Raw genomic sequence first — 25,506 nt, forward strand, 5'->3', positions numbered from 1 at the left:
CACCATTGCGGCATATTTATATCCACTGAACGTGGGCTTAATGCCCTGTTCGTGTATCCAGATGAGTACTGCCCAGTGGGTTGATATCAGCCCGGGTGCACTGCTAAAATTCTGGCTCCTGATGTCATATAACAGGGACCCAAGAAGAGAGGAGCGTTAAAAACACGGTTAGCAGCACAGAATGAAAGGACAAGTCCTGTTTACTAAGCAAGTACCAGTACTCAGTGAGGCACCTCAACACGTCAAGTAAGCTTTGTGAAAAGAATAAAAAGCCCCAAATGCAAAACGGTGCATAAATTATGATTATTCATTGAAGTAATTCTGTATCTGTTTTTTTTCCTGAGCTCTGTCAATGTGTCACGATTCCACAGGCCTGGCATCATAATTTACACTTTATTTTCATTAACTTGTTACATAGTTACATAGTATTTGAGGTTGAATAAAGACATTAGTCCATCAAGTATGTTATCTGTTCTGTTTCCTGTCCAGTAACATTCTTACTCTGGTTTCAGTTGGCTATATCAATAGACATTCCTAAATTTTAGACAATTCTATTCATATAACCAACTTGACTTTACTGGACAGACCTTTTTTTCAGGAAACAGTACAGATAACAAGTTAAAGTGCGTCTAAAGCCAAAACTCTTTTTTGTTTTTCATAGAGTAGAGAATGGTTAAAATCTGCTAAGAGGGAAATCCCCTTAGACAGCTGTTATAGGAACAAGTGTCCCCACTAGAAAATTTTCCTTATATTCCTGTTTTGGTGACAACTTGGTATATTGAATTTACCCTAAATCAGCCTTTCTCAACCAGAGTGCCATGGCACCCTGGGGTGCCTCGAACGTTTTGCACACCATCATGCTTTTCCATGGTGAAAGCAGGCTTCTGGTGTGAAGGGGGCTCCTGATGTAAAAAGGGAGGATTCTGAAAGGAAAAGGGGGGCTCCTGATGTAAAGGTGGGGCACTGATGTGAGGGGGGAGCTCACAGTGTAAGTGGGGGGACTCTGATGTGAAAGTAGGGGGCCCCTGCTGTGTAGGGGTATCCTAATGTAAAGGCGGCCTTCTGATTTGTGGAGACTCTGATGTAAAAGGAGGAACCCCACTTTTTTGTGGGGAACCCCTTAAAATTCATACCATACCCCTATCCATCATAAGGGTCTGGTATGGATTTTGGAGGGTTTTTACATTTTAGACTGAGATGCCTCAAGCTCCCAGCAGGGGTACAGACAGCAATACAAACCTGACAGCAATTCTAACCCTTCCACACTCAAAAAGTAAAAACCTTTGGGGTTTAGATACACTTTACTGAAAAAATAGTGTCAATTATGATACCAGGCCTGTGTAATAATACATTAAGAAAAAAAAATATTTGTGGTTAAATCTACAACTCACTGACCACACTAATGTCCTGCTGCAAGTCAGAAAATTATTTCAGGGGTTCCCCGAGATCTCAAAACTTTTTCAGGGGTTCTTGCATGGTAACAAGGTTGAGAAAAGCTGCATTAAAAAATATATGGTGTACCTTTTTTTTTAGTTATAGATAGAGCAAGGAAGTGTTAGGCTGTCAATTTTTTATTGTGGTCTTTCGTTCTTACTAAGGACAGTTACTCTCTCTATTTGTCCTGGTGACTATTGTTGCAGAGAAAGAAAGTGATGGGAAATCTAAGCATTTTGAGGTGCCTTCAGGGCAATAGGTAATGGAAATCCTCCAATGGAGGCACGTGTTCCTATGATAACACTCTGTAATGAAAATTCTGTTCACTTTGGTTAGATTTCATGTTTTATCATCAGCATAGGAAGTTAAAGGAATCTTTCCGCCTGGACAGAGACACCAATACATAACTTGATTGGGTTTTTTAACCTGTCCCTACTCTAACAAGAACTAAAAAAAAAAAGTGGCTTTTAACTTTTTGGATGACCACAGTGTCAGGGTCAACCATAAAGTGACACTAAAATCAGTAGTTAGATCTTAAAAATGCATTCAAGTTCCTTAAATATTAACAAAAATGTATCTTATTTGTGTATCACTCGGCTGTGGATCCTCAAATCATCTCTGAATTGGTGCTGACACTGTCCTTCCTTCTGGAGGGTGGTTACTTTTGTTCCCCATGGTCCCTGTGTGTGTTGTAAAGTAGCCACCGCTGCAAGCTCACTTCCATGATGGACTACAATCTCATGTTTAGTTGACTAATTTCTATTGAAATTATAGGCTATCACGGGAGCAAGCTTGGAACGGTGGCTACTTCACAGCACATACAGGGACTATGGGGAACAAAAGTAGCCACCCTCCAGAAGTATGGACATTGTCAACACAAATTCTGAGATGATTTGAGGATCTACAGGTAAGTGATACACAAATAAGATACATTGTTGTTAATAGTTAGGGTAATTGAATGTATTTCTAAGATTTAACTCCTGAGTTTAGTGTCACATTCATTGGCTTCTGGTCATTACCATAGGAGCACAGAACTGATTGTCCTGGTTAAACAATGTATTAGATGCCAACATATTGGAAGGCAATCATATGCCACACTTTCATTAGAAATTATTGACAGCTAGATGTTTTCTTTAATACCAGAAGGTAAGAGAAAATGAAAATGGCTTCATCATAATGTTTTCATTAAATCTAACCTACTCACCTTCCATCTTTTTCGCTCACTGTTTTTGGCAACAGTTCTTTATCTACAAATGCTACGTTTGGATAATACCAGACTGTGAAACGATTATCCTGAATTCCACACAGTATGTTAGATACATCATTCCAGGCTAAAGTATGTACCATGCTACCTACAAAGAAAGAGAATAGAACAAGAAAAGACAGAAAAGTGATTAAATGTGATTTAGTCAGTAAAAAGATCAGTGCAAAATAGGACATTAGAATGAATGTCATTACACAAAGTGAGTTAGTCTAACATACCAATCTTGATAGATTTCTGTTCTTTTCCAAACTTCCTAACTGGACTTATATAAAGGTCATGGTTTTTATCAATAAATACAATTTTTCTCTCATTTGCCAGTCCTCCTTGATCAAGAGCAATTTCCATTACTTCAATCTAAAATAAATAAACAGAAAATAAATTATTTCATTTGTGCACATGCATATCTATAAATAGGCAGCTTGGGGTAGGCTACATAAGTCAAGCAGAAACTACTGATCAATCAACACAAACATATGACCCTTGTCATACATGTGACAATCTGTGCAATGTGTACCATCTGTGTACAAATGCTCTAACCTTTAGCAAAACGATGTAATGTGGGAGCCTAATCAAACAGTTCATTCCATTTGTATCCAATCAGGAAGTCCCTTCTACTCTTTTTGGTAGCTCTAAATGAGATTTGACAACTACATTCTAATGTGTATGGACAGCTTGACACATATATCTATGTTTATTAATGAGATTTGTCCATAGTGTTGCAGGGCCACGCAGGGTCCCCTTCCTCAGGTGTCTGGTTGCTTTTTCCTGATGTCCAGTATTGGACATTACATTTTTTGAAAATGCCTTCTGGCGGGAATATGACGTCACTATGACTTCAGGAGGGTGGGGAACCCATGGCACAGCATGCTTTCTATTGGATTTTGCACTTGGGGTTAGGGTATTTAGGATGAAGGTTATATGGATCCTGTTGCCATACTAAAACCAGATGAAGGGGACTCTGCGTGGCCCTGAAACCTTGTTTTGTGACAGTCTGTATCAATAAAGAAGATGGATTATTGACACAAGACATAGGTGTGCTGGTAACATTTATCATATATTTGAAGATGCATGGCGCCATCTGTGGTTACTACAGCACCCTCCTTTATACATAGGGGTTCCAGTAAGAAGTGCAGCAGTTCCTCCAGAGATTGTCTATAGTGTTGGCACAAGCTGCCAGGACCCTTACTCTCTTTGGGCATACCTGCAACAAAAGCATTTATGTTGCACAGTAAATAGTCTAATCTCCAGCTAGTGTGTTGATTTATTTGGCAAACTGTGGCATGCCTTGACAGGATTTGTAGTCAAGAAGTGGGGTTCCCTTGGGGCCTGAATACTTACCCACTAGGGATGATTTAACTGCCCAAAAAGACTCACCCTCTATCATGACATCATCTAGTGTGGAATGACCTCTTCAAAACGAGAAGATATGGCAGCAATAGACAAGCAGGCTTTCACTGACAATTTATGGACTAGATGATTTATATTCGTTGGGATGAGGAATATACAGAGACGTGTAGTAGCTTCCGAAAGCCTCAGCTTTTTACTGAAGAAGTACAAAGTACAACTAAAGGCTCCTGTATGAAAATCCGGGTACTATATAATGCACAAGCCTCAAAGTATGGAAAACACTGCCTTCACTTTCCCCTGAGTATGTCAAATCGTCCTTCCTGTTTTACATGACACCCCCCCACCCCCATCCCACCACCACCCCTCCAAAGACACTGCAGCTCACAGAAAGCAGTGGGCAGGACAAGGTGGCCAGGTGCTGATTGACAACTTACAGACTTGTGAATCAGCAGTGACAATTCTGATAGCCATGCCCCCTGTAACATCCTCCCATCCCACTGTAGTGCAAGCAAGCACAGCCTGCATAAAAGTTGCAACACTGCTCTGAATTCAGGAGCAGTGCAGCATTGTTGTCAGACTATCACAGGAAGCTGCATTAGGTCTTCACCAGCAGGATCAGCAGGTATTTCTATGACATTTTAGAGGGACTAGGAAAACGGAGTGCAAATGTACTGTACCTATAAAAAAGTGCTGCAGCACATATTTTTTAATGGGAAGCCAAAGTGCTACTTTAAGTGATATAGACTAAGTTGTCAGTGCCTTGCATAAAAGAGCCATATAAAACGGCATTAAACGTTCCAGTATTTAATAATGCTTCTGTTCAGAAAAAAAAAATCCAGCTAATACAATCAAGGATATAAGTACCCCCTTCTTTAGAGCCCTTCCAGCCTGGTTTGGGTCCACTTGGTGGCAAAAACAATTTGTATTGTATTCTGACCATCAGCAGTAATAAATATTGGATCTTAAATATTAGGTCACATGACCCTTATACAAGGCATTCATTGCCCACTACACAATGAAGTTATGCTCTTGATAAACCACAACCTGACTGGATTCCCCAGGAGTTAAGCAGCCTAGGACAAATCAATGAGCAATACACCACCCCACCTTGGGGTCAAACCACCCAACATGACCCAAATAAATAGATTGTCCAGTGCCACTTTACATACCTCAAGTCGGGCATATACGCTTCTATTTTCTTCATTCAACCTGGCGGCTGAACAAAGAAAATAGAACAGAATCAGCTTATAAGTGTTGATCGAGGAATCTCCTGCCGTTTCCTTTGTATGCTGACAGCAGCCGCTAGCCGCCATCAGAATACCCGAACAGAGCTGCCAGCTCATTGGTTGCTAGCTCTGTTCAGCCAACAATTTTCCGATCTGCTCCTTTGGTCAGCCGATTGTGGGATGTCGGTCTAAAAAGTGCCGACAGCGGCACCTCAAGAAACAGCCGAAATTCAAAGTGTGTATACCCGGCTTTAGTCTGACATGTAAATATATTAAGCACTAATAAGACCTTCACAGCTACTTATCAGATTCAAACCGGCCTTGGAAGGTTAAATCTGACTTATTATTCATGGAGCAGGGAGAGAGGAAGTTTGAGATACAGGAAGCAGGTCCATCCAATCTACATGCTAGGAGCTCTTTGAATAGTGGATTACACAGCATTCAGAATAATTTTACTTCTGCCTGGAATTGCACTTTAAATAAACACATTTTACTAAAAAAAAAAAAAGAAGAAGAAATGATACTAAAGTGAATTCCCATTTAGCATTATTCGGGAATAAACTGAGACACAGTATATGCTGGGTACTGTAAATATACACATATCCTTAATCAGCACTGATATTTTGTGTTAGGGTGAAAGAAAAATATGACTTTGAGATCATTATGCCCTCTTTGTGACATTGCAACATACTTCATGGCTCTGTCTCATTATGTCCCACAGAAAACTCCGCTCCATACAGATAAGGCTGAAAGAAGGCATGTGGCAGCATCATATTGCTTACTATCCAAGGAATTTAATTCACAACTGTGTGTGGTCCAGCTGGAAAAAATCCATGCCGAGACAAAGCGCTCGTTATACAGTAGTTAACCTCTACTTCTGCAAATAGTGTCTTATTTTACTTTCCTTTTTTTCTCCTCTTTCCCAGATACAGTGCATCCAAAAGGACAGTACAGTAAACAAAAACATACATGTAAATCTCCAATACAGCAAAAAGGGCTATTTTACCTTATGAGCAAGCGGCTTGCCATCCCCTAGGGGCTTCCCCGATAATGCATCAAACAAGTAGATTACTGAGAAATAAAAATAAACACAATGTCACACGTGTGTTAGAGAATACTGAAATACACTTATAAATAAATGAGCTTTTGTCCATGTTGTCCAAAACGTAAAATGTACTGTTGACACTAAAAACAAAATTATTATTATAAAAAGTTGAAAAACTTATTAGAAAAAAAGTTGAACCCCGGGCATTTGTAAAATTATAAAAACAACTCCCCACCCCCAATGTATACAGAATTTAATGCTTGCTTTGCACATCGGGTCGGCCTGCCCTCCTATAAAGACATATTGGAACAAGATATTTGAACTCTACAACCATATACTGTATAGATTGTTCATATTATTCCTACTCCAAAATAGCTCTTTTATACATTCTTCCCAAGTCTATTTTTAGACAAACAATTTTTTTGTCAGTGGCTAGGCAGCTTATACGTTTTTGTTTTTTTTTAAACCGATGTCACCCCATAAACGAAATTGTGGGTGGATACCATCAATGAGATTATGAGGATGATAACAACCACAACCAGAGAAAGGCATTCACAACTCTGTAGATATGGATGAACTTTTCCAAGTCCCACATCGTAGCTTTCAAACTGCAATGAGATCGCTCTATATGAAGGAACTAAGTTTGATGCATCTTCCAGACTGTTCTCTCTTATAGTGAAATCAGGTTGCACCAAGTTAGAGGTTCCGCCCCCACCCCTCATTCCGACTACTGTACTATATTTTAGCGTCTCATAATTCTATTTCTACTTTTATTATTATACAGGATTTATATAGCGCCAACAGTTTGCGCAGCGCTTTACAATATAAGGAGCACATTACAATGCAATTCAAGACAAGATGGTAAAGTGGGCCCTGCGATTGAGGGCTTACCTTTAGTTTTTCTACCTCAATACACCTGTGGATTTAGAAATGGTGCAACTTCGACTCTAATTTCGTCCATTAATAAATCCACAAGCAGTTCTGTTATTAGGTGACATTGATGCATTACTGCACACCCAGAGACTGTATTCCTTTTTCACATGTTTTTGTACTGTGCTCTTCTTACATTGACACTAATTGTTTATTAATTGACTATTCTAATGAATGATTGTCAACCTTTCCTTTCCTTAAAACTTAATAAAAACAAGATTCTACCTTAATGCTTGTTTTGTCTAGGGAATGATACAATAGAGTAACCTTAGTCCAGGGTCTTACGGCAGCTAGCGCTCCAGTCCTCTACTCTCCGGCACTGGAATATGGGCAAGCACTCTGTCATTACGTACAATGCAGGACCAATGGTGGACGCTGGTCTTGCAATGTACCTGATAATGTCAGACCAAGGGCGGTGCCAAGACAACTTGGAGGCCAGCAAGAAAAATAGCTTTCAGGGACTGGTTGTCACAGCTGGAATTGGTGGGGAAAAGACTGCAAGATCAGTAACTTAGGTAAGTAACTCTTTGCGCTAGAAAATCTTCTAGAAAAAAATAAGCAATAAATCCTTTATCAGCTGGGGAAAGGAGGAGGCATTTTAATAATTCAGTAAATGCCCAAAGTAACATTTTAAATAAAAACTACACATCAGTTTCATTGCGATGAGGTAAGCAAAATATTTTTTTCCCCCTAAAATACAATGTAAAAGGTATTTTACGTATACATTTCACTACTACAAAAAAAAAACAGCAATTTATATAGAAATCACAATATTCTGCCATAAATATTCTGCCCCCTGCCACCCCACAACAAAGTGAGTGGGCCGCAATGCGATAAAGTGCACTCCGCCAAGATTCGGACTGGGACGCACTGTGGCTGGTGTGAACTAGCCCTTAATGTTTGCAAGTGGGACAACCAACTGAGCTGTACTTTAAGGATATGGGGCAAATATTTACAGTTAACTTACCTGAACAGAATAAATTTACAGGAGTTCTGCCATTGCTAACTTGCTTTTAAAGTTGCAGGCTCAATATTGTCATCATTATCCAAATTTTACTAACTAGTTAGCCAAAAGACATGAAAAAAGCATGCAGGCACCAAAGTCTGAACTCCCATTCTGCTTGTACATTCTTGGTCCTCAACTCACTAGATAGTGAAGTGTAGATAAAGATGACAGCCCCTAAAGCCTGCAAGCCTAAAAACAAAATGGTAGCTCCCATATTTCTATCATCACACGTTCACAGTAAATACAGTTTGTCTTTAGATATTAAGCTTAAGAAGATTTTTCTGCACAGATAGATCTAGATCTGGGTATTGTCCATTAAAAGACAAATAAAACTTACATTTTTCATCTGTTTTGTCCTTTATAGCAATTGTGTCATTGCTCAAAGACACCGTCTGTGAATTGAGAATATCTGTCCTAATTGCAGGAATCTTGGGGGTTGAGATGAGACGGCCTTCATAGGAGTATAAATACAGATTACCACCATCCACTAGGAGGAAATGCCTGCAAGAAATCAAGTAAGGAAGTGACCAAAAAGCAGGTACACAGTCAACAAACTGTACTTATTCAAAATACGCTTCAGCAAACAAAGCTGTGATTTTGTGCTGACAGTCCACTGACTCAATGATGTATTACCAGCTGCAAATTTTAGCTTCTTTCCAGAGTAGACACAAATGAAGTCTGTTTGTGCGCTTACATTGATGTTGAATTGTGATCAATTCAATTTTTTACATGCAGGTAGAGAGCTGGATTAAATTAACATTAAAATGTGACAGGCCTGTAGCAGCGCCTTTTCTTTTTTAACACCGTACTTTGCAGCCTTTAACAAGGCATTTAATCCGACCCTCTAATACACTCTAGAGCAAGGAGGAGAAATGTAGAATGGAATGCCATTCATTTGTTACTAAACACAGAGCATATGGCTTATTGGAAAGGGGTGCCATAACATAGGGTTTCTCATTTAAATTAGCCACGTGCATGGAAAAGTATTTGACACTTGCTAGGCTTATTTAACCACTTAATTGGCAAAAGATGGCGAAACATTCTAAGGCATCAAATATTGGCGTAAAAGGCTTGGGGAAATTTGTGCAACACCACATTAATTACCAAAAGGTGTCTTGTCTCTTGTGGAAATATGCAAAGCCACTAAAAAAAAAAAAAAAGGCAATAGCATCTTATTTTTTATTGCTCATGAACACCCCCCGCTTGGGATTTACTGAAACACTTTACGATTTAGGAGTAGTCTAAAAACACCAAATACTAAGATAAATGCTAATTGCTGTATATGTCCACATATTTGATTTAAGGTTGACCAATTCATGTGGTTTAGCATTAAAGGGCAGCTCCAATAAGCACCTTATGACAGCACATGGTGTAATGCAATGGCGGGTCAACTTACTTGATATAGAGGGCCTAAAGTACAGCCCTAGACAACAACATAGGGGGCCACACAAAGTTTAGTGTATGTAATACTACAGAAAGCAGCCAGACACTTGAAATACTACAGTAGATAGCTAGAGACTGGAAACAGACTACACGTGTGGTTGTAGACTGGGGACATGCTGTAGGAGGCAGTCAGAGATTGGGCACACAATAAAAAAAGACTGCTAGGGATCACTACTTTTACAGTCCCCTTACAAGTCAGCACCCCCCCTAAACCCTTTAAAAAATGACGGGCACCATATTCATTATAAAAAGGTCAAATTAAAGCAAAAGAAAAAAAACTGAGAAAAAAGAATGGACCGCGCCGAAAAAGTAAAAATGTATGAAAGAAATAACCCAAATCATTTAGCTAGTAGAAACCATTTTAATTAATATTTTCCTTCACTATGCAAGAGTAATCACGCAGGCAAGCTAAACACTGACTAATGGCTGCTGGGGCCTTTGGCCGCAAAGTAAGTACCAAAGGACCACATGCAAGTTGGGCACCAGGGGTTTAATCTGTAAATCAAGATTCTTCACTCATCCCAAAAACTTTTTCTTAGAGTTAATTAAAGCACACAGGCTAAGAAGGATTCTGAAATGTAGGGGTTATATTGCTGCATTCAGGAGAAATGGACAATGGGAAATAAAGTCTGTTACTGAGCCAAGAAATAATGCTTCAGTTTGTGTAAAAGCAGTAGAAAGAGTGGGCCCTGTGTTCCTAAAGACCTTAATAAGTCCTGTTTCCTTAATCATTCATTAAAGGACACAGAGTCGGAAGGATTTCTGGGAAGTATGGAACATCCAAAAGCAGTCCAACTGAGGAACGGGCAACGTAGCAAAGAAAACCCTAACAGGCCCACAAAAAACATTAGGTAAGCTGTGGGCTAGCTGCAGCTAAAAGAGTCAGGACCTTACATCTGAGGCTGGCATCAGATAAGGCCCGAACATCCAACTGGTAAAACTTGGAGAAAGTGTGGATAAAAGACCATGTGGCTGCCTTGGCTATGTGGCATGCTTGATTCTGAAAATCCCAAGACATGGTCACTGATCTTGTAGAATGCACCTTAACAGGAAAAGGTGGAACCTTATCCTTAAATCAATGAAATGATTAGCTGCCTAATCCACCTAAAAATTGTGGAATGAGGCAGACTGTCCCTGACGGGGACCCTCTGGAATAAAGAAGAGTGAGTGAGTCAGTCAGTCTTAATGTCCTATTCAGCCAGAATGTTGAGTTGAAACCATCTGGAGTCAGCTCCAACACTGATTTCTGGAGGTTCAGGATTCAACTGAACCTCTGAAGTATCTGAACAGTCCATTGGACATTGACCGATAGGGCCTGAGCTGACTTCTTTCAGTAGGAGGTCATTTAGATATACCACAATGGGAATGACTTGAAAAAGCAGGAGGACAAGCACAGGGGCAAGCACCTTGGACAATGATCGAGATGCAGTGGACAGGCCAAAAGGTACAGCAACAAACTGGTAGTATTGTGTGCCCACGGCAAAATGCAGGTAGTGTTGAGGTGCTGGAAAGATGTGGACATGCAAGTAAACCTCCCTGATATCCATGATGGCCAGAAAGTCTTCCAGAAGGAGGAAAGCGATGATTGACCTGATGGATTCCATGCAGAATGTTTGCACCTGAGTGGCTTTAGATCCAGAATGGCCCAAATTCGCTCTTTTGGTTTGGTTTGGGGACAGCAAACAGGTTTGAGTAGAAGCCTTAAAATCATTCTGTTTCTGGAACAAGATTAAAGATTCCTTGTGACCGGCATTGCATCAGAGCAGCATGGAGATCTGTTTGGAGTTTCAGAATGTCAGCAAATTTGACAACATGAAGCGGGTTGGGGCAGAGATTGTAACTCTAGCTTCTAGCTCCTGGACACCATGTCCTTTAACCATGCACCTGAGATACTGTCAGTCAGGGTTGTCGCACGGCCAAAAGCTGTCCCCCACTTTTTAGAAGTGGGGACATCCCCTCATTGAAAGGATGAGTGGCTCACAGGCTTGGAAGATTTAGGAGTCCAGGACTTGCAATGGAGTCCTGAACTTGGGCTTAGAGGGCTGAGAGTAATGAAAGGAACTCTTTTCAGCTTCAGAAGTTGGAAGCTGAAAAGACAGCAAAGCTAAACTCAGCTGAAGTTTTTCTTCCAATAAAAGGCAAAGCCCCTGAGATTTATTGCACGGTTTGAAACAGTGACCAGCCGCAAACATTTCTAATCGGATCTTATTTTAAAGGTTTTTTTAGCCTGTACAACACATAATAAAAATACACCAGAACAAGACAGCAGTGAACAAAAGAAAAACAAGGGAAATAAGCCAACAGAAGGAAAGAGAGATGTCAACGCGTTAAGTCCACAATCAGCCATATACAAGTATACAACAGCATTAAAGTGCAGTGATACAAGGGTTAGTAACAGTCTTACATAGGTAAAGAACACATCATATCCAACCATTTAGACCACATGGAATCAAATTGGGTCATAATATTACGCAGATAGTAGGTATGTTTCTCGAAGGCTATCATGTTAACGAGTTTTGGATTTCCAGTACTCAACCGTGGGAGGGTAAGGAGACTGTCACTTTACTGCAATCAATCTATGGGTCATAACATGTTGTGATAGCAAGGTGAGAATCGAGATCCACTTACCAATATAGCCGAAAATGCAGGTTATGGTAATATGCATCAATATTAAGTGCTATACCATAAAGAGCATTTAAGGTAGAAATAACATCCCTCCAGTACCGCTGTAACTTGGGACAGCGCCACAGTAGGTGGATGACAGATACAGTAATTAATACTGAATACTGGTAAGTGCCAATGTAGGGGTCAGCTGCTCAGTTCAGACAGTCTTCACTCCTCAAGTGGGCATATTCCAAGGCAACAGGGTGCCACAAGTGGGTGAATCACAGCCCTGGACATATAAAGCGTCCTACAGTTAACTAACAGAGTACACCAAGTGTCTGGAGCATGCTACAAGAAGGACCCAGTGCCCAAAGGTCACATTGCAGACCAGTTCTGCATCTTTATTATGGTGGGGCCTGAGAATGGCCTCCAAGGCAGCGCCAAGGATCAACCAATCCAGAAAACTGCAAAATTACCTCTCTTGGCTCTGTGGTTAATGCAGAATCTTGAGAAGACATCCATTCTCTTATGGACACTAGCAAAAAAACTGAAGCATAATAGGAGTAATAGGGGTTATATCCTGAACGGCAAATAAAGGTTGTTAGTCAGTAAGCATACAACGCCTATTACCAATTCTCCTGTATGCAGCAATATAACCCTTATGTCTCAAAATCCTATAATATTGACTTTTATTTCTTGTTTTGCGCTTAGTTCTGAGCCACTGTTAGGATGCGTCTGACAGGTTACACTACAATGCCCCATACTTCTACAGAACAAGTGTATATGTTGGGAGACAGAGGCATAAGTCAGAGTCCCAATCTGGCACAGACTGGTATATTCAAGCAATGGACTCAAGCAACTGCATCTCAGAGATGAGTGGAAATTATACTCTGTAGATACTTCTTTTTGCTCCATCAATCTTACATTCATGGAAGCAGTTTTTAGATGTACATACACTGTGCATTAATGTTTCCAGAAGGTAGCTAGTTCGCACATACGTGTTACATGTAGAAGATACAAAAAAATGGTACAATAAGTTTCCAAAAGTGTAGCTAGATTCTGTTCGCTGTACTGTATTATTTGCAAATGAATTGCTATGTACAGGCTACAAATAGGTTTATATTTGTTTTGTTATACAATTATTAAAACATATAAAATGACTACAGCACCACTTAGATCAGCATCAGCATTTAAAATTACTACGATAAATATTTCAAACCTTTCACACTGCAAGATCAAGCTGACAGTTCCTTCTTTGAGGTCAAATATCAATGGTGTATTCCAGTTCTTTGTGCTATGGAAGAAAATAAAATATCTTGTATTGGTTGCTAAATAACAGATAAATGGACATGTTACATAAATGGATAGGGGAGGACCCTAATTGCTGATTTTTAAAAGGATTTTGAATCCGTCTCCTCCTACAGCTTTACTGTTTTATCAGGATTCCACATTTGTTCGAAGTTTGTAATAGCTCTTTAAGCCAGACATGGTATAAGCCTGGTAAATATGGAGAAGATGGTGGAGCACACCTAGTGGTGTCCTCAAAATGTTATCCTTGAAAATATGTCTGTGAAGGTTCTCATGGCAAAGCTAATAGTTAGTCACATTCAGCTGGACTTGTTCTGTAATGTTGGACATTTCACTATTTACCAAGCATGAATATCAGGAACATGCTCTAGCATTTATAGTCACACAAGTAACTTAAAACGTATCTAAACCTAAAAATGGTAATGCTTTGCAGCCTACAGCCCTTACACAAGATGCCTGTTTGATGCCTGCCTTATTTTTCTATATTTAGGCTTTTTTCCTTTATTGTTACCTGGTAATCCTGTAAATAGCATGCTTCCTGTCCCTGGGTGGCTACGCTCACTACTCCACTGTATCTATGGAGGGAGCCATGTGTGCCGCCTAGGCTGAACTTCACACATGTCTGCCTTTGTTCATCTCTATACAATGGAGGGGGGGGGTGAAATTAGTTTTACGCAAAAAAGATAACATTGTTTTTTTTTTCAGTTCATCTCACAGGAAGTGACACCGTATTTCTAGCAAGATCAACATGTGCTTTAGAAACATAAATTGTACTCTTCTTGGTTCAGGACTCCAAAGCAAGGGGAGCACAATTAAAATACAATAAATAACGGAGGTACCGATACTAGTATAGGTGCCGATACTGAGTATATTTGGGAGAGTACTCAGCAAGCCGGGCAGCAAGTCATTACACACCACCTGGCTTCCTGATTGGCCGGGAAGCCGGCTCCATGCATGGAGCCAGCTTTCCAGCCAATCAGGAAGCCAGGTGGTGGGCCTTTACCTACCCCCAGCTTCCTGATTGGCCAGAAAGCCAGCTCCATGCTTCCTCGTCACCTAGTGATGAGGGAGCATGGAGAGGCATCCTGGCTAATAGGGAAGCTGGGCAGCAAGTCATTACACGCCGCCCGGCTTCCTTAATGGGACTTCCGGTATCGGTGCATCCCTTATTGTAACGCTTGGCGGCTAATCATATGATACCTTTTAATCCGTTTAACCAGTTGACATCCACGGTTTTAAACCCCCTTCCCATCCAGGCCATTTTTCAGTATTCAGCGCTATGGTACTTTGACTGACGTTTATTCCGTCATGCAGCGCTGTACTGAAATTAATTTTATACCCTTTTTTGGGGACAGATAGAGCTTTCTTTTGGTGGTATTTATTCACCACTGGGGTTTTTATTTTTTTACTATATTAAGGAAAAAATGCTGCACTTTGTTCTTTGCCATATTAAAGATTTGCCACGGAATTTCACTGTGGTATATTGTCATCAGTAATTTGTCATGTCTAAAAGAAATGGTGCTTTTACATCATAGATTAAAATATAGTAAATATGGAGTTGGCTTCCTGGCTAATCAGAAAGCTGGGCGGTGAGTCATTATACGCCACCCAGCTAATCAGGGAGCCAGGCGGCGAGTCATTACACGCTGCCCGGATTCCTTAATGGGACTTCCGGTATTGGCGAGTACCACCGATAAAAAATAAAAAAAAATAGGGACTCTTACTTGATACCGAAAAAACAGTATCGGTGCATTGCTAAAATAAATAAAAGCTGGGAAAAGAGCCCAGTCATGTGACTTGTCAAAGTTGTAAAATGCTGGCTGCGATGTGGAGTAATTTTTGTGCTATATAGCGAACACCAGGTAGTAGTATCCACTTTCCACTAAAAACACCTTTCATAGAAAATGTTACACCAGCTACTTATATTCATGGCATACAAGCGAAGTACAGATGACGTTGCTTGGCCTTCAAAAAGTGTGAAGCTCCAGAAACAAAGTTGGATATTCCTCCTCCTGTATCTTAGTATACAGTTAAGATTGTGTAAGTGATTTAATTACCTGCAGCTGGAAGTACTTTACCTACTGCAATGAAACAATGCAATACAAAACTGATTTTGGCAATAATAGATTGTCACCTCTTGCAATATCTGGTCAAAAAATGTTTGAAATATTGGCCACATCAGTTGTAAATATGCAAAACTGTCAAAAGTGATTTTCTTTTAATTTAAAAAAATCATAAAATATTGTTAAATTGTTTATAAATTGTAAATATGAAAATGACCATTTTCAATACATGTGGCCTAATTTATACAGAAGACTTCATAACTTGTCAAAGATACTTGTTTGACTATTACAGGCCATACAGCCTTAATGAAAAAAAAAAAAAAAGTAACTTTTTTTTTCTTCTGTGCAGCTGTTCACAAATCTGGAATTCCCTTCTATCTAATAGGGGCCTAGATCGTGAACTCACAACAATGGAGCTAGGGGCCAGCCTTTCACTTTGTAAGCTAGATGACCAGACTTAAAACAGAGAGCTACAAAAACAATTACTTGAAAGGTTTTTCTTGGCGTTAGTCCAGATGTTTTGATTCTTCTGCTTCTCTTAGAGGCAGAGTGGATTAGCAACAACAGTACCACCTGCTTCCTATGACAGTATTTCAACAAAGGATGCGAGTTTGGTATGGCATCGGCTTAAAAGACCTTTGTCCGACATATGATTGAAAAGCAATGAATCAGAGGAAACCGTTCACAGACAGACAACCTACTTACCTAAAAACATAACACTGGAGAGAGGTGGAAACCACTAGATGTCCATATTTCAGAGTTGCCTTAATGACTCTGTCACGGAACTCCAACAAATCTACAGCATCATTTATTACATTGCGAACCTAGAAACACAGAAATTCTATGGAGTCACAATCTGACTGATCAATTTCACCATAATTTGTAATCACTATATATTTTTACAGTGGTGTGGAGACTTGATCAGCCTATGATTAGCTTAGCATACCTGAAATAAGAAAAGGGCATTTTGTACACAATAATTTATACTACCCGTCATGTCCTGTTGTCTTACTAATGTTAATCAGACTTAAAGCCCATTTCCACCTTTGCGGAGGTATTTAAAAAAAAACCTATGCCTGCAATGTACACCGAGTGGGCATGAAGCAGGCGTATGCAGTTGTTGTATATGAACACAGAAACTTGTGTTTTTGTTAGCTTTTCTCTTCATCGCTTTCTCAAAGAATTCATCCCCACACAGCTACCTCCTCATGTATCACTTGCCCCTCCCTTTTAGATTGTAAGCCCTCACGGGCAGGGCCCTCCTTACCAACTTGTCTTGAATTGTATTGTGATTGTAAGGTCTTCGTTATATTGTAAAGCGCTGCACAAACTGTTGGCGCTACATAAATTCTGTATAATAATAATCTCCTCATGGAAATGGCTGCCTCTGTGTTTTGCAAGCAATCTGTGTACATTACAACTAAGCTCCCCACCCCTCATTCATTAGTATTCCGTGTGTGTTGTAAAGTAGCCACTGATCCCAGCTAACATGGGAGCAAAAGAAAAGAAGACACGGTAAACACTAATCTAAATATTACATCACTTTTCTGCACTGGTAGTTCTTTAACATGATCCTCACCTTAAACCACAAGTCAACAACCTAAGGTATGGGTTCCAAAGTAGCCCCACAAAGAGACATTTAGTAGCTCTTCCAAAGAGACATTTAGGTTATACTGCCACCTACAGGAGGACTTGGACACTGGCAAACAAACAAAAAACACCAGGTACCGGCATGGCATAACCCCACCTACTCCTTGGCTGCCTCAGTTTTGTAACAAAGCAGTACCTAGAGTAAGATCAAAAACCCAAAGTGTTGGGACTTCCATGAACCCAAGAAATGGATTTACTGTGAGAACAAACAAAAAATAAATCACTCAGTAAAATGGCTGGAGGTGATCTGGTCTCTGTAGGCAGTAGCAAGGAAAAACCAAGATGGAACTCTTGCAGATAGGAGCAATGGCAGGAAAATGCTACCTCACACTAAAGACGGCAATAGAGCGTGGAGTGTACACTCGCAACACTCCAGCAAATAATGCAGCATTCAAATCATGGTGTTTCAACCCTTTCTGTGGAGACCAAAGAAAAAAAAATGGAAACGGCACCCAATGAATGCAATAATTATAGCACTTACCAAAGCTCGGCCCACATAGCCTACTTATAAAGGAGCTGCAGAGACCACACCAAAGGCTGTGCCATGGCTCTTGACCTGAAAAGTGCTCTGTGGCCAAAAAGGAAAGAGGTCTGGAAAGCACCACAAACAGTGCCCAGTTCCCGAAGGTCACATTCCAGGCCCGTCCCGCAATTGTCCAGTCCAGTGCGGCCTGGGTACAGGGTCCAAAGATATCGCTGAGCATACACTAATATGGAGAGCTGCATAGAGACTAGCTGATCATCATTCCAAGTTGCAAATCCTCCTATAGAAGGCAGCATAACAAAAATCTCTAAATCCTGTGTCCTTCAAGGAATGAAAAAAAAGGTGGTTCTTTGCATTAATCTCAGCATTTGAATCCATAAGTGGGTGTGAACAGATTTTTTTCACACCTGAGTGTTAAATCTCCCTCAAAGCCGACACACAACACATAATTTACAAGTGTGTCTGCAGTTGAAATTAACATCCTACAGGTTAGACATTGCACACCTAAGCCAAGAAAAATAAAGACAGGGATCACACTGAAACCAAGTCCCGTCTACTGTTCAGTACACGTTATCAGCAGCTGACCGCTATCGATCACTGTTTATGATGGGAGGTGGCGGTGGGATGGGCTCCCAATCACGTAACCACTGTGATAGCTTGCAACTCTCAGGGTTCAGAACCCATTAAAAAAAAGGTCAGTGGTAGCTGGCAACAAGGGGTTAAATGTTTAAAAGGTTGGCGACCTCTGCCATAAAACTTACTCTTAGCAAGACGCACTTTTTAAGTGCCTTCCCTTTGCTAAAAAAGCAACATATATTTTTGAAAAAAAAAATAAAACAGCCACAAGATCCCGGGGAATGGAGAACAGTGATGTAAAAGGGGGAAGAAATACTCCATGTTTTAGGACTAAACTCTCTAAACATAGAGGAGAAAACAAACCTGCATTGCACGTCTCTTGGTCAAAGTTACTTCAAAATTCTTCCACTCCCAGCGTTGTTCAATGATATGAGCAAAAATGACGTGGCCATTTCCGCAAGCTCCGGCAACCTGGGTTCCATCAACAGACCAAGCAATATTGAAGATGCTGCCAGTATTTGGTTTTTCCAAAGCATAGGACCACTGCAAAAGTAAAAAGATTTATTTTTATAATCAACCTCTGTAATATTGTATGTACTAATCTGGTATAATTTTACAATCTTAAAAGATGGCCATAAATGAGTCAAACTCACCTGTTGCAGCTATGATTTTCTTTCCTTTCACCATTCATACAGGGCGTTCTGGGATTCCTGTGGCAAGAACCTGTGGAATCCCAGGTGCTCTGCTTATATGTGGTTACTGTACCTATTCAGGTAAATGACAGGATGACAGTGGCTGCATCTTTAACCGGCACTCTGTATCTAAGTGTATATGGTACGATTACATGTGGTTTGGAATAGATGATTGTCGCTGGATGAATTTACTTATAGCGGCCACATCTGAATGGAAAACCTGGGATTCCTGCCGCAGAAATCTGTAGGTCCTTGCCACAGGAATCCTTGAATGCCCCATGTGAGCTTCTTCTCCCCTGGGCCCTGGCAGTCTAAGGACCCGTGACGTCATCACGTCTACTCACTTGCATTAGAGGAAGATGCCGAGGGACAGGCGGGAGCGGAGGGGGTGAGAGGCGAGTGGTCACTATTGCAGAATTGAGGATTGGGTGAGCATATTCTCTTTATTCCGTTCCCTCCAAAAGGAGCAGTTAACACTTGCAGTGCGAGGGTAGCCGTACTGCAAGGGTTAACGTTTGAAGATTCTAAAGATCTGCTTTAACAGTAAATACATTAACAGTGTAATCAACTAAAAGCTGGCAGTGTGTTAGCCATTGATGAAAATTCTGCTAAGAACTCTTAGTCATCACAGTAAGAAACTAATGGAAGATAATTCCATAGAACCAATCACAAAAGGCAATTGGTAATATACATTTTAGGGATCAGGCAGGAGACAGATCAGCCTGTAGGGAGTCCTCAGAATCATGCTGGACAGATGATGTCAGTGGCAGTAACACCCAGGTGAGGAAACTATGTCCCCTAAAAGGAGTCACACTCTGGGAGATCTGAGACAAGCAGCAACATCTCCCTAGTCTGGACAGCAAGGGAACCACCCTATATAGTAGGGTAAATGGTATGTTTGCAATCCTGGGGAGTGGTCAGCAGAAATAGGATCTCTTGTCTGACATGATCTATATAGTCTGGCATTGGGCTAACTTTTCTGTACTTACAAAGGAAATTTAATTTTTTTCAAAAAGTTGAATAACAGCATTCACACCAATCTAAATGTGGCGACATACACATTTCTGACTGATATGCCTTAATGTATAAGTGAACCTTAGGTGCAGTTACACTTATATGAAACCCCCACCCCTCATCTTATACTCACCTACTCCTAAATCCAGTGAGATATTGCTGCCTATATTGCTTGGGCCACTTGTGAAAAATCTTCCCGGCCAGGTGCTTAAGAAGAACAGAAGAATTCTGATCACAAGCAGGGCACATCCCCAGGCCTGGCTGGGAAAGTTTGGGAAATTTACAAGATTACCAAGTCTGTTCATCCATTCTAGTGATCCAGTCATCTGTACATGACCGCATAGCCCGATTGGTGACCTTGTTCTTCTCTGCAATGAAGGTATACGTGAAGCCAAAACTTTTAATGTTAATATTAGACAGCGTGGAGAAAGGTAGGAAGTAGAACCCTTGTAGGTCACCAGGACAAATTCAGAGGGTAAATCTCCCCAATTGGGACACAAACCACAGTAAAAACTTGGTAGATAGTCTAACCCTTTCTCACGCTATCCAATCCACAAAAAAACTCTCTCTTTACCTACACTTTAAGCAATTCAGCCTGGTCACTAACCTGCCCCATCTTACTTACTGGGTAATAATGAAATATAAAACACACTGAACAGCACTCTCTTCTATCCTTGTGCCAGCAAGTACCCAGTGTTATATTGGCAAGATTGTGCAATGCAATTTTGATGATGCTGTTCCTCCCTCTACGGCCCATTTCACACCTGCGCGTTCCGTGAACACAAGGCAAAGAGCGCAGAAACACCAAAAATCTTGCCTTATACCTAAAATTGTTCTATGAGTTGTATTATAGTTAAAAAAGTACAGCCCTCAGTTATTTTGTATTACTGTGATTCATGCAAATTCTACTCTTGCTCCATTAAATGGATTGCATATTCTTATATATTTTCTTATTATGTTCAGAGCTAAAAACAGGTCTAAAAATAAATTGTCATCTTTACCAGGTTAATATGAAATATTTCATATGTACCCATCTCCACCTAGCAGGGGGAGCTCTAGAATTATTTTCATATACTTACCAGGCTAGTCCTAAAGCCTAATTAAAACTTCGGTACAAATAAAAAAAAAATGATATAAGGACGTAAAAGAGTGAAGTCCCAGACTTCTGTGCAAACTGCTCCCCACTGCCTCAGTGCAAAATTCCTTTCCTTGCTTTAGGCTGCAGACAGGACCAGGGCACTCCCCATGAGAGCAACAGTGCTTTCTGAAGCAGTCCAACACCCCTTGTAAGTCAAACCTACAGCTGTCCAATCAGCAAAGCGTGCTAAGGAGAGCTTCAATTAGGCATGAACTGCTTTAAAAAAAAAAAAAGTTTACAGAGCCCAATCTCAAATTACACACACAGCTATATAAGCCAGAAGAGTGACTCATCTCCCGTCCCTCTTATTGCTTACTTTGTTAATATGGGACCACATCGAAATTAAGTTAGAGTTTGAAAGCACATGACTACTGCTATAGAAGTTCTTCAGAAACCCTATAATGCTCTTTGACACCAGTGCACCCTGCTTTATTTTGTATTTTAAGGCAATTTTTTTTCTTTTTTTGGATGGAGTAGGGCAGGGTCCTATATCCCTTTGGGGAAAATTCCCTTTCCTGTCCCAGACACCCAACAGGATGTGAAAATAAATTTGCCCTTTCAGACAGTTGTCAATAGATTGTCCACTTCAGAAAATCTATCCTTGCCTCTAGATCTGGACGACTCAAAAGTTTGTATTTCTCATCACTTTCTATCTTGGTGAGATGGTAAATTTCTGCAGCAGGGGCACAGACAGCAATAAAAATTTGGCAGAGCTTTGCTTTTAAGGGCCTATTCACACTATAGTGTTGCATTAAAGACACAGGATCGGTGTGTTTTGCACCTGCTATGTGCTGCTGCAATGCAGTTTGCACAGGAACCTGAGACTTCACTATTAACTGCGTCCTTATATCATTTTGCACTGCGTTGTCACCTTGTGGAAAAAAATAGGGAATGCAGTATTTTTTTCCCCAACACACATTGCTGGAGGGTATGTGTGTGTGCCATTGAGAATCTAAGGCAGCACAACGCACCAACACACCTAGTTGTGCGGTGGCATGCTTAGTGCGATAGCACGTTCTAAACATTTAGTGCAACGCTATAGTGTGAATAGACCTAAGAGGTATTGCTTCTCCGTGTTTGTTAAAGGTTACATTCACTGCCTTAATAATTTACTACTTAAAGGTTTATTTGCAAAATAAGGATTTTATACAAACTGTAAAAAAGAAAATGAAAAAAAAATTGTTTAACCGCTTTAATTGTAATGAAAACGGCCGTCCAGGAGCTTCTTGAATATAACAGGGAGTTTAAAAGGCAGCCTGTTAGCTCCGCCCACTTGTGCACGCCGCGCAAGAGTGGGAAACTGTCAAAACTTTAAACAGGCAACACCCTTGATGTCACCATTTATGGTGACCCCTGATGTCACCATAAAGAGAACCTGTCATATCCTCTTTGCTATCACATAGGGGGCTTCTTATCCCCTTATGTGATAACAATAACGTTAAGTGAAAAAAAAATTCAAACTTGCAAAAAAAGTCACACAAAAAAAATTAAAAAGAAAAAACCAATACACGCGCGCAAACATGCGTCGGGTGTGTATACGTGCGAAAACGACGCCTGCACCCATTACGCCACACGTTAGATATAACTGCGAACGTCAGAGTGTGAACAATAATTCTAGAGTCATTATTCACTGATAATACTAAACTGATAGAGTGGTAAAAGCTTTTAAAGCATCGCCTATGGTCAATCTTGGGTATGGTTTTGCGGTTTCGTGGGTGCGCGCAATTTTAAGGCTTGACGTGTTTGGTGCCTATTTACCGACGTGACCCTGTCTTTTATTTTTTACTAAAAAAACTCGGTAATAATAAATGCATTAAACATAATGTAAAAAAAAAAAAAAAAACTACTTTTTTCTTTCTACATTTTCTGTAATTTTTCCTTAATATAGTAAAAAATAAAAAACTCAGTTGTGATTAATTACCACATAAACAAAAGCTCTAACTGTCCCCAAAAAAATTGTATAAAATATATTTCAGTACAGCGTTGCATGACGGAATAAATGTCAAAGTACTGCAGTGATGAATACTGAAAAATGGCCTAGACAGGAAGGGGCTGTAAACACCTGGTCAGCAAGTGGTTAAAAGTTAAATAATAAAATAAAATTGCCCAAAAAGTAATACAGTTTATCTGTGTACAATGCAACTGTTGTTCTGCTCAGTTTTCTATTATCATGCCATTCAAACAGCACACACAGAGCCCCTTTTATTTTCACTCATTTTATCAATAAGATATGATAATGGTTGTTCATGTTTCAATCATTAGCTAATCCTACGCAATATCATGCAATCCACCAAGAAACACAAAGTTAGACAGAATAGTCATAATTAGACACACAAAAATATTACAACTCTGATCAAGGTTCTTGCAGTGGGACCACAATTGATAATGTTTTTTTCACGTTATAAAGCACTGAGAATGCTACAAATTGTATCCAAAATTATAAAATCACATTGTGATATCATATCTTAATGCTAGGGGGACCTTGACTTGGCAAAGGAGCTCTGCAACAATCGGTATAGATTAGTGTTGATTCCTTATGCTTAACTCTATTATTCACCACCAAGACCCAACCCATCGGCATGCAAAGGCTTAGTTTTTGTCACAGTGGGTAAAATATAAAAGTAGTGTATAAGAGCATTTACAATGAGAAAGAAAGTACGTGAGGAAGAACCTTTAATGTAGTGCAGTTTGCTCAAGACTGTGCACACCTGAAACAGCTGGATATGAGACAACAGAGAAGGCGATGGCAGAGGTCAGGGCCGCTTCAATGAATTTGAATAGGAGATGACACAGCAAGCGGCTCAAGTCTGCTAGAGACATTAGCAATATATGCAGGCCTATTAAGATTGATCTAAAGAAAGATGAGTCAAGCTTACCAAATGGAGCTGAAATGCAAAGCTAATTAAAGCACTCATTAATCAAAGCCTGAAAAGAAACTTTATCCAATAACTACAATGAAAAAAAACACCTTTGAAAATAAAGTATGTCCAGATAGAAAAAGCTGGATATATAATTGTGTGTATTAAGCAAGGGATATTTAATGCATTTGCCATATTTAGAACTATAATTTCTTTTGCAGTGCACACCAAGTCGACAACTATCAAGCTCTTGGGAGACTTGTCAACTGCTGACATATAAATATAATGAGGGCAGACAAGTGTAACTGAAGGACTCACATGAATTACTGCTAGTCCATTTATTTTATTGAGATACTACACTAAAAGGAATCAGATAATGTTCTATACATGCTCGCTTAATTAATGTGGATGGCGAAATCGTAACCGGAGTGAATCTGGCCAATAATACCAATATGTCTAAAGGTAATAAAGAAACGCAATGCAAATTTACCACTGCCCTAAACGTAATGAAAACATTTGTAAGGAACCATGGCTAGGGCTCTGATGATGGACAAGTATATCCATCTTGCTTATACAGCACCAACAAACTCAGGGTGTTCTATAGAACAATGAAAACCATTCATATAAATCTCTGTCCCAAAAGAGCTTATGATCCTACCCCTATCACATAGACAGACCCTCATCTAAAGAAATTACCAATATATTTATAATTAATTTACAAAAGTGAAAGAAAAGAAAAGAAAAAAAGATCTAAATACATATAGTTACATGTAGCATTAAAAAAAACAAAAAACACATAAAATACCAAATCCATACAAAAAAAAATGTTCGGTGACAATTCAGTAACACCGATATGTACAAATGAAAACTGAAGGGAGGAGAATTAAAAGGTGTTGCCCAGACAAACCAGACTGTTATTTTCTGCTAAACATTAGAAATGTAATTATCCTAAAACTTTAGGAGGTATTAGACAAATAAATAATCAAATACTTTTTTTTTTTACTTAAAATATATAAAACCAGACAGAAGTGAATAATAAGTTTGATAAAATGAGGGCATATTAAAGTAGAAATAACATTACATATATTTTTTCCATGCTAAAATCCACGGCCCCTGGTGGTTTTAAAAATACAAAAGTAGCTCAAGCTGCACTATCACCTTAAATTTTTACCTGTCCTTTTTTTTTGCCACAAGATGCCCTCAGTCTTCCAGGTTAAAGGACGCCAGCTTGACTCAAACCAGACCGAGGAGATACTGTGAATGAAAGACGTTATGGACCTGCCCCCTGAAGTTGTGTCACAATGGCATCCTTTATTCACAGTAAAACAGCAAAGAGAGCAGCATCATCCAGGATTGCTCACTGCCGGGACAAGATCAAAAGACGATGAGGACCTCACATGTAACGTGACCAGCCTAAAGACACT

At 39.9% G+C, this 25,506-nt stretch overlaps 1 protein-coding gene across 1 annotated transcript in view; it reads right to left on the reverse strand.

Annotated features, from left to right (window-relative positions):
* IFT80 (intraflagellar transport 80) overlaps window positions 1–25,506 on the reverse strand; it is a 101,354-nt gene that overhangs the window by 27,103 nt on the left and 48,745 nt on the right. The window contains exons 8-14 of the mRNA XM_018553965.1: window positions 18,744–18,923; window positions 16,376–16,494; window positions 13,519–13,593; window positions 8,590–8,753; window positions 6,278–6,342; window positions 2,917–3,052; window positions 2,639–2,786 (exon numbers count right to left, since the gene is read on the reverse strand). Coding sequence (XP_018409467.1) covers window positions 2,639–2,786; window positions 2,917–3,052; window positions 6,278–6,342; window positions 8,590–8,753; window positions 13,519–13,593; window positions 16,376–16,494; window positions 18,744–18,923 — 887 coding nt within the window. The remainder of the gene's footprint in view (window positions 1–2,638; window positions 2,787–2,916; window positions 3,053–6,277; window positions 6,343–8,589; window positions 8,754–13,518; window positions 13,594–16,375; window positions 16,495–18,743; window positions 18,924–25,506) is intronic.

Source organism: Nanorana parkeri, unplaced genomic scaffold (genome assembly GCF_000935625.1).
Source record: "Nanorana parkeri isolate BGI_ZX_2015 unplaced genomic scaffold, ASM93562v1 scaffold136, whole genome shotgun sequence".
Lineage (NCBI taxonomy): Eukaryota > Metazoa > Chordata > Amphibia > Anura > Dicroglossidae > Nanorana > Nanorana parkeri.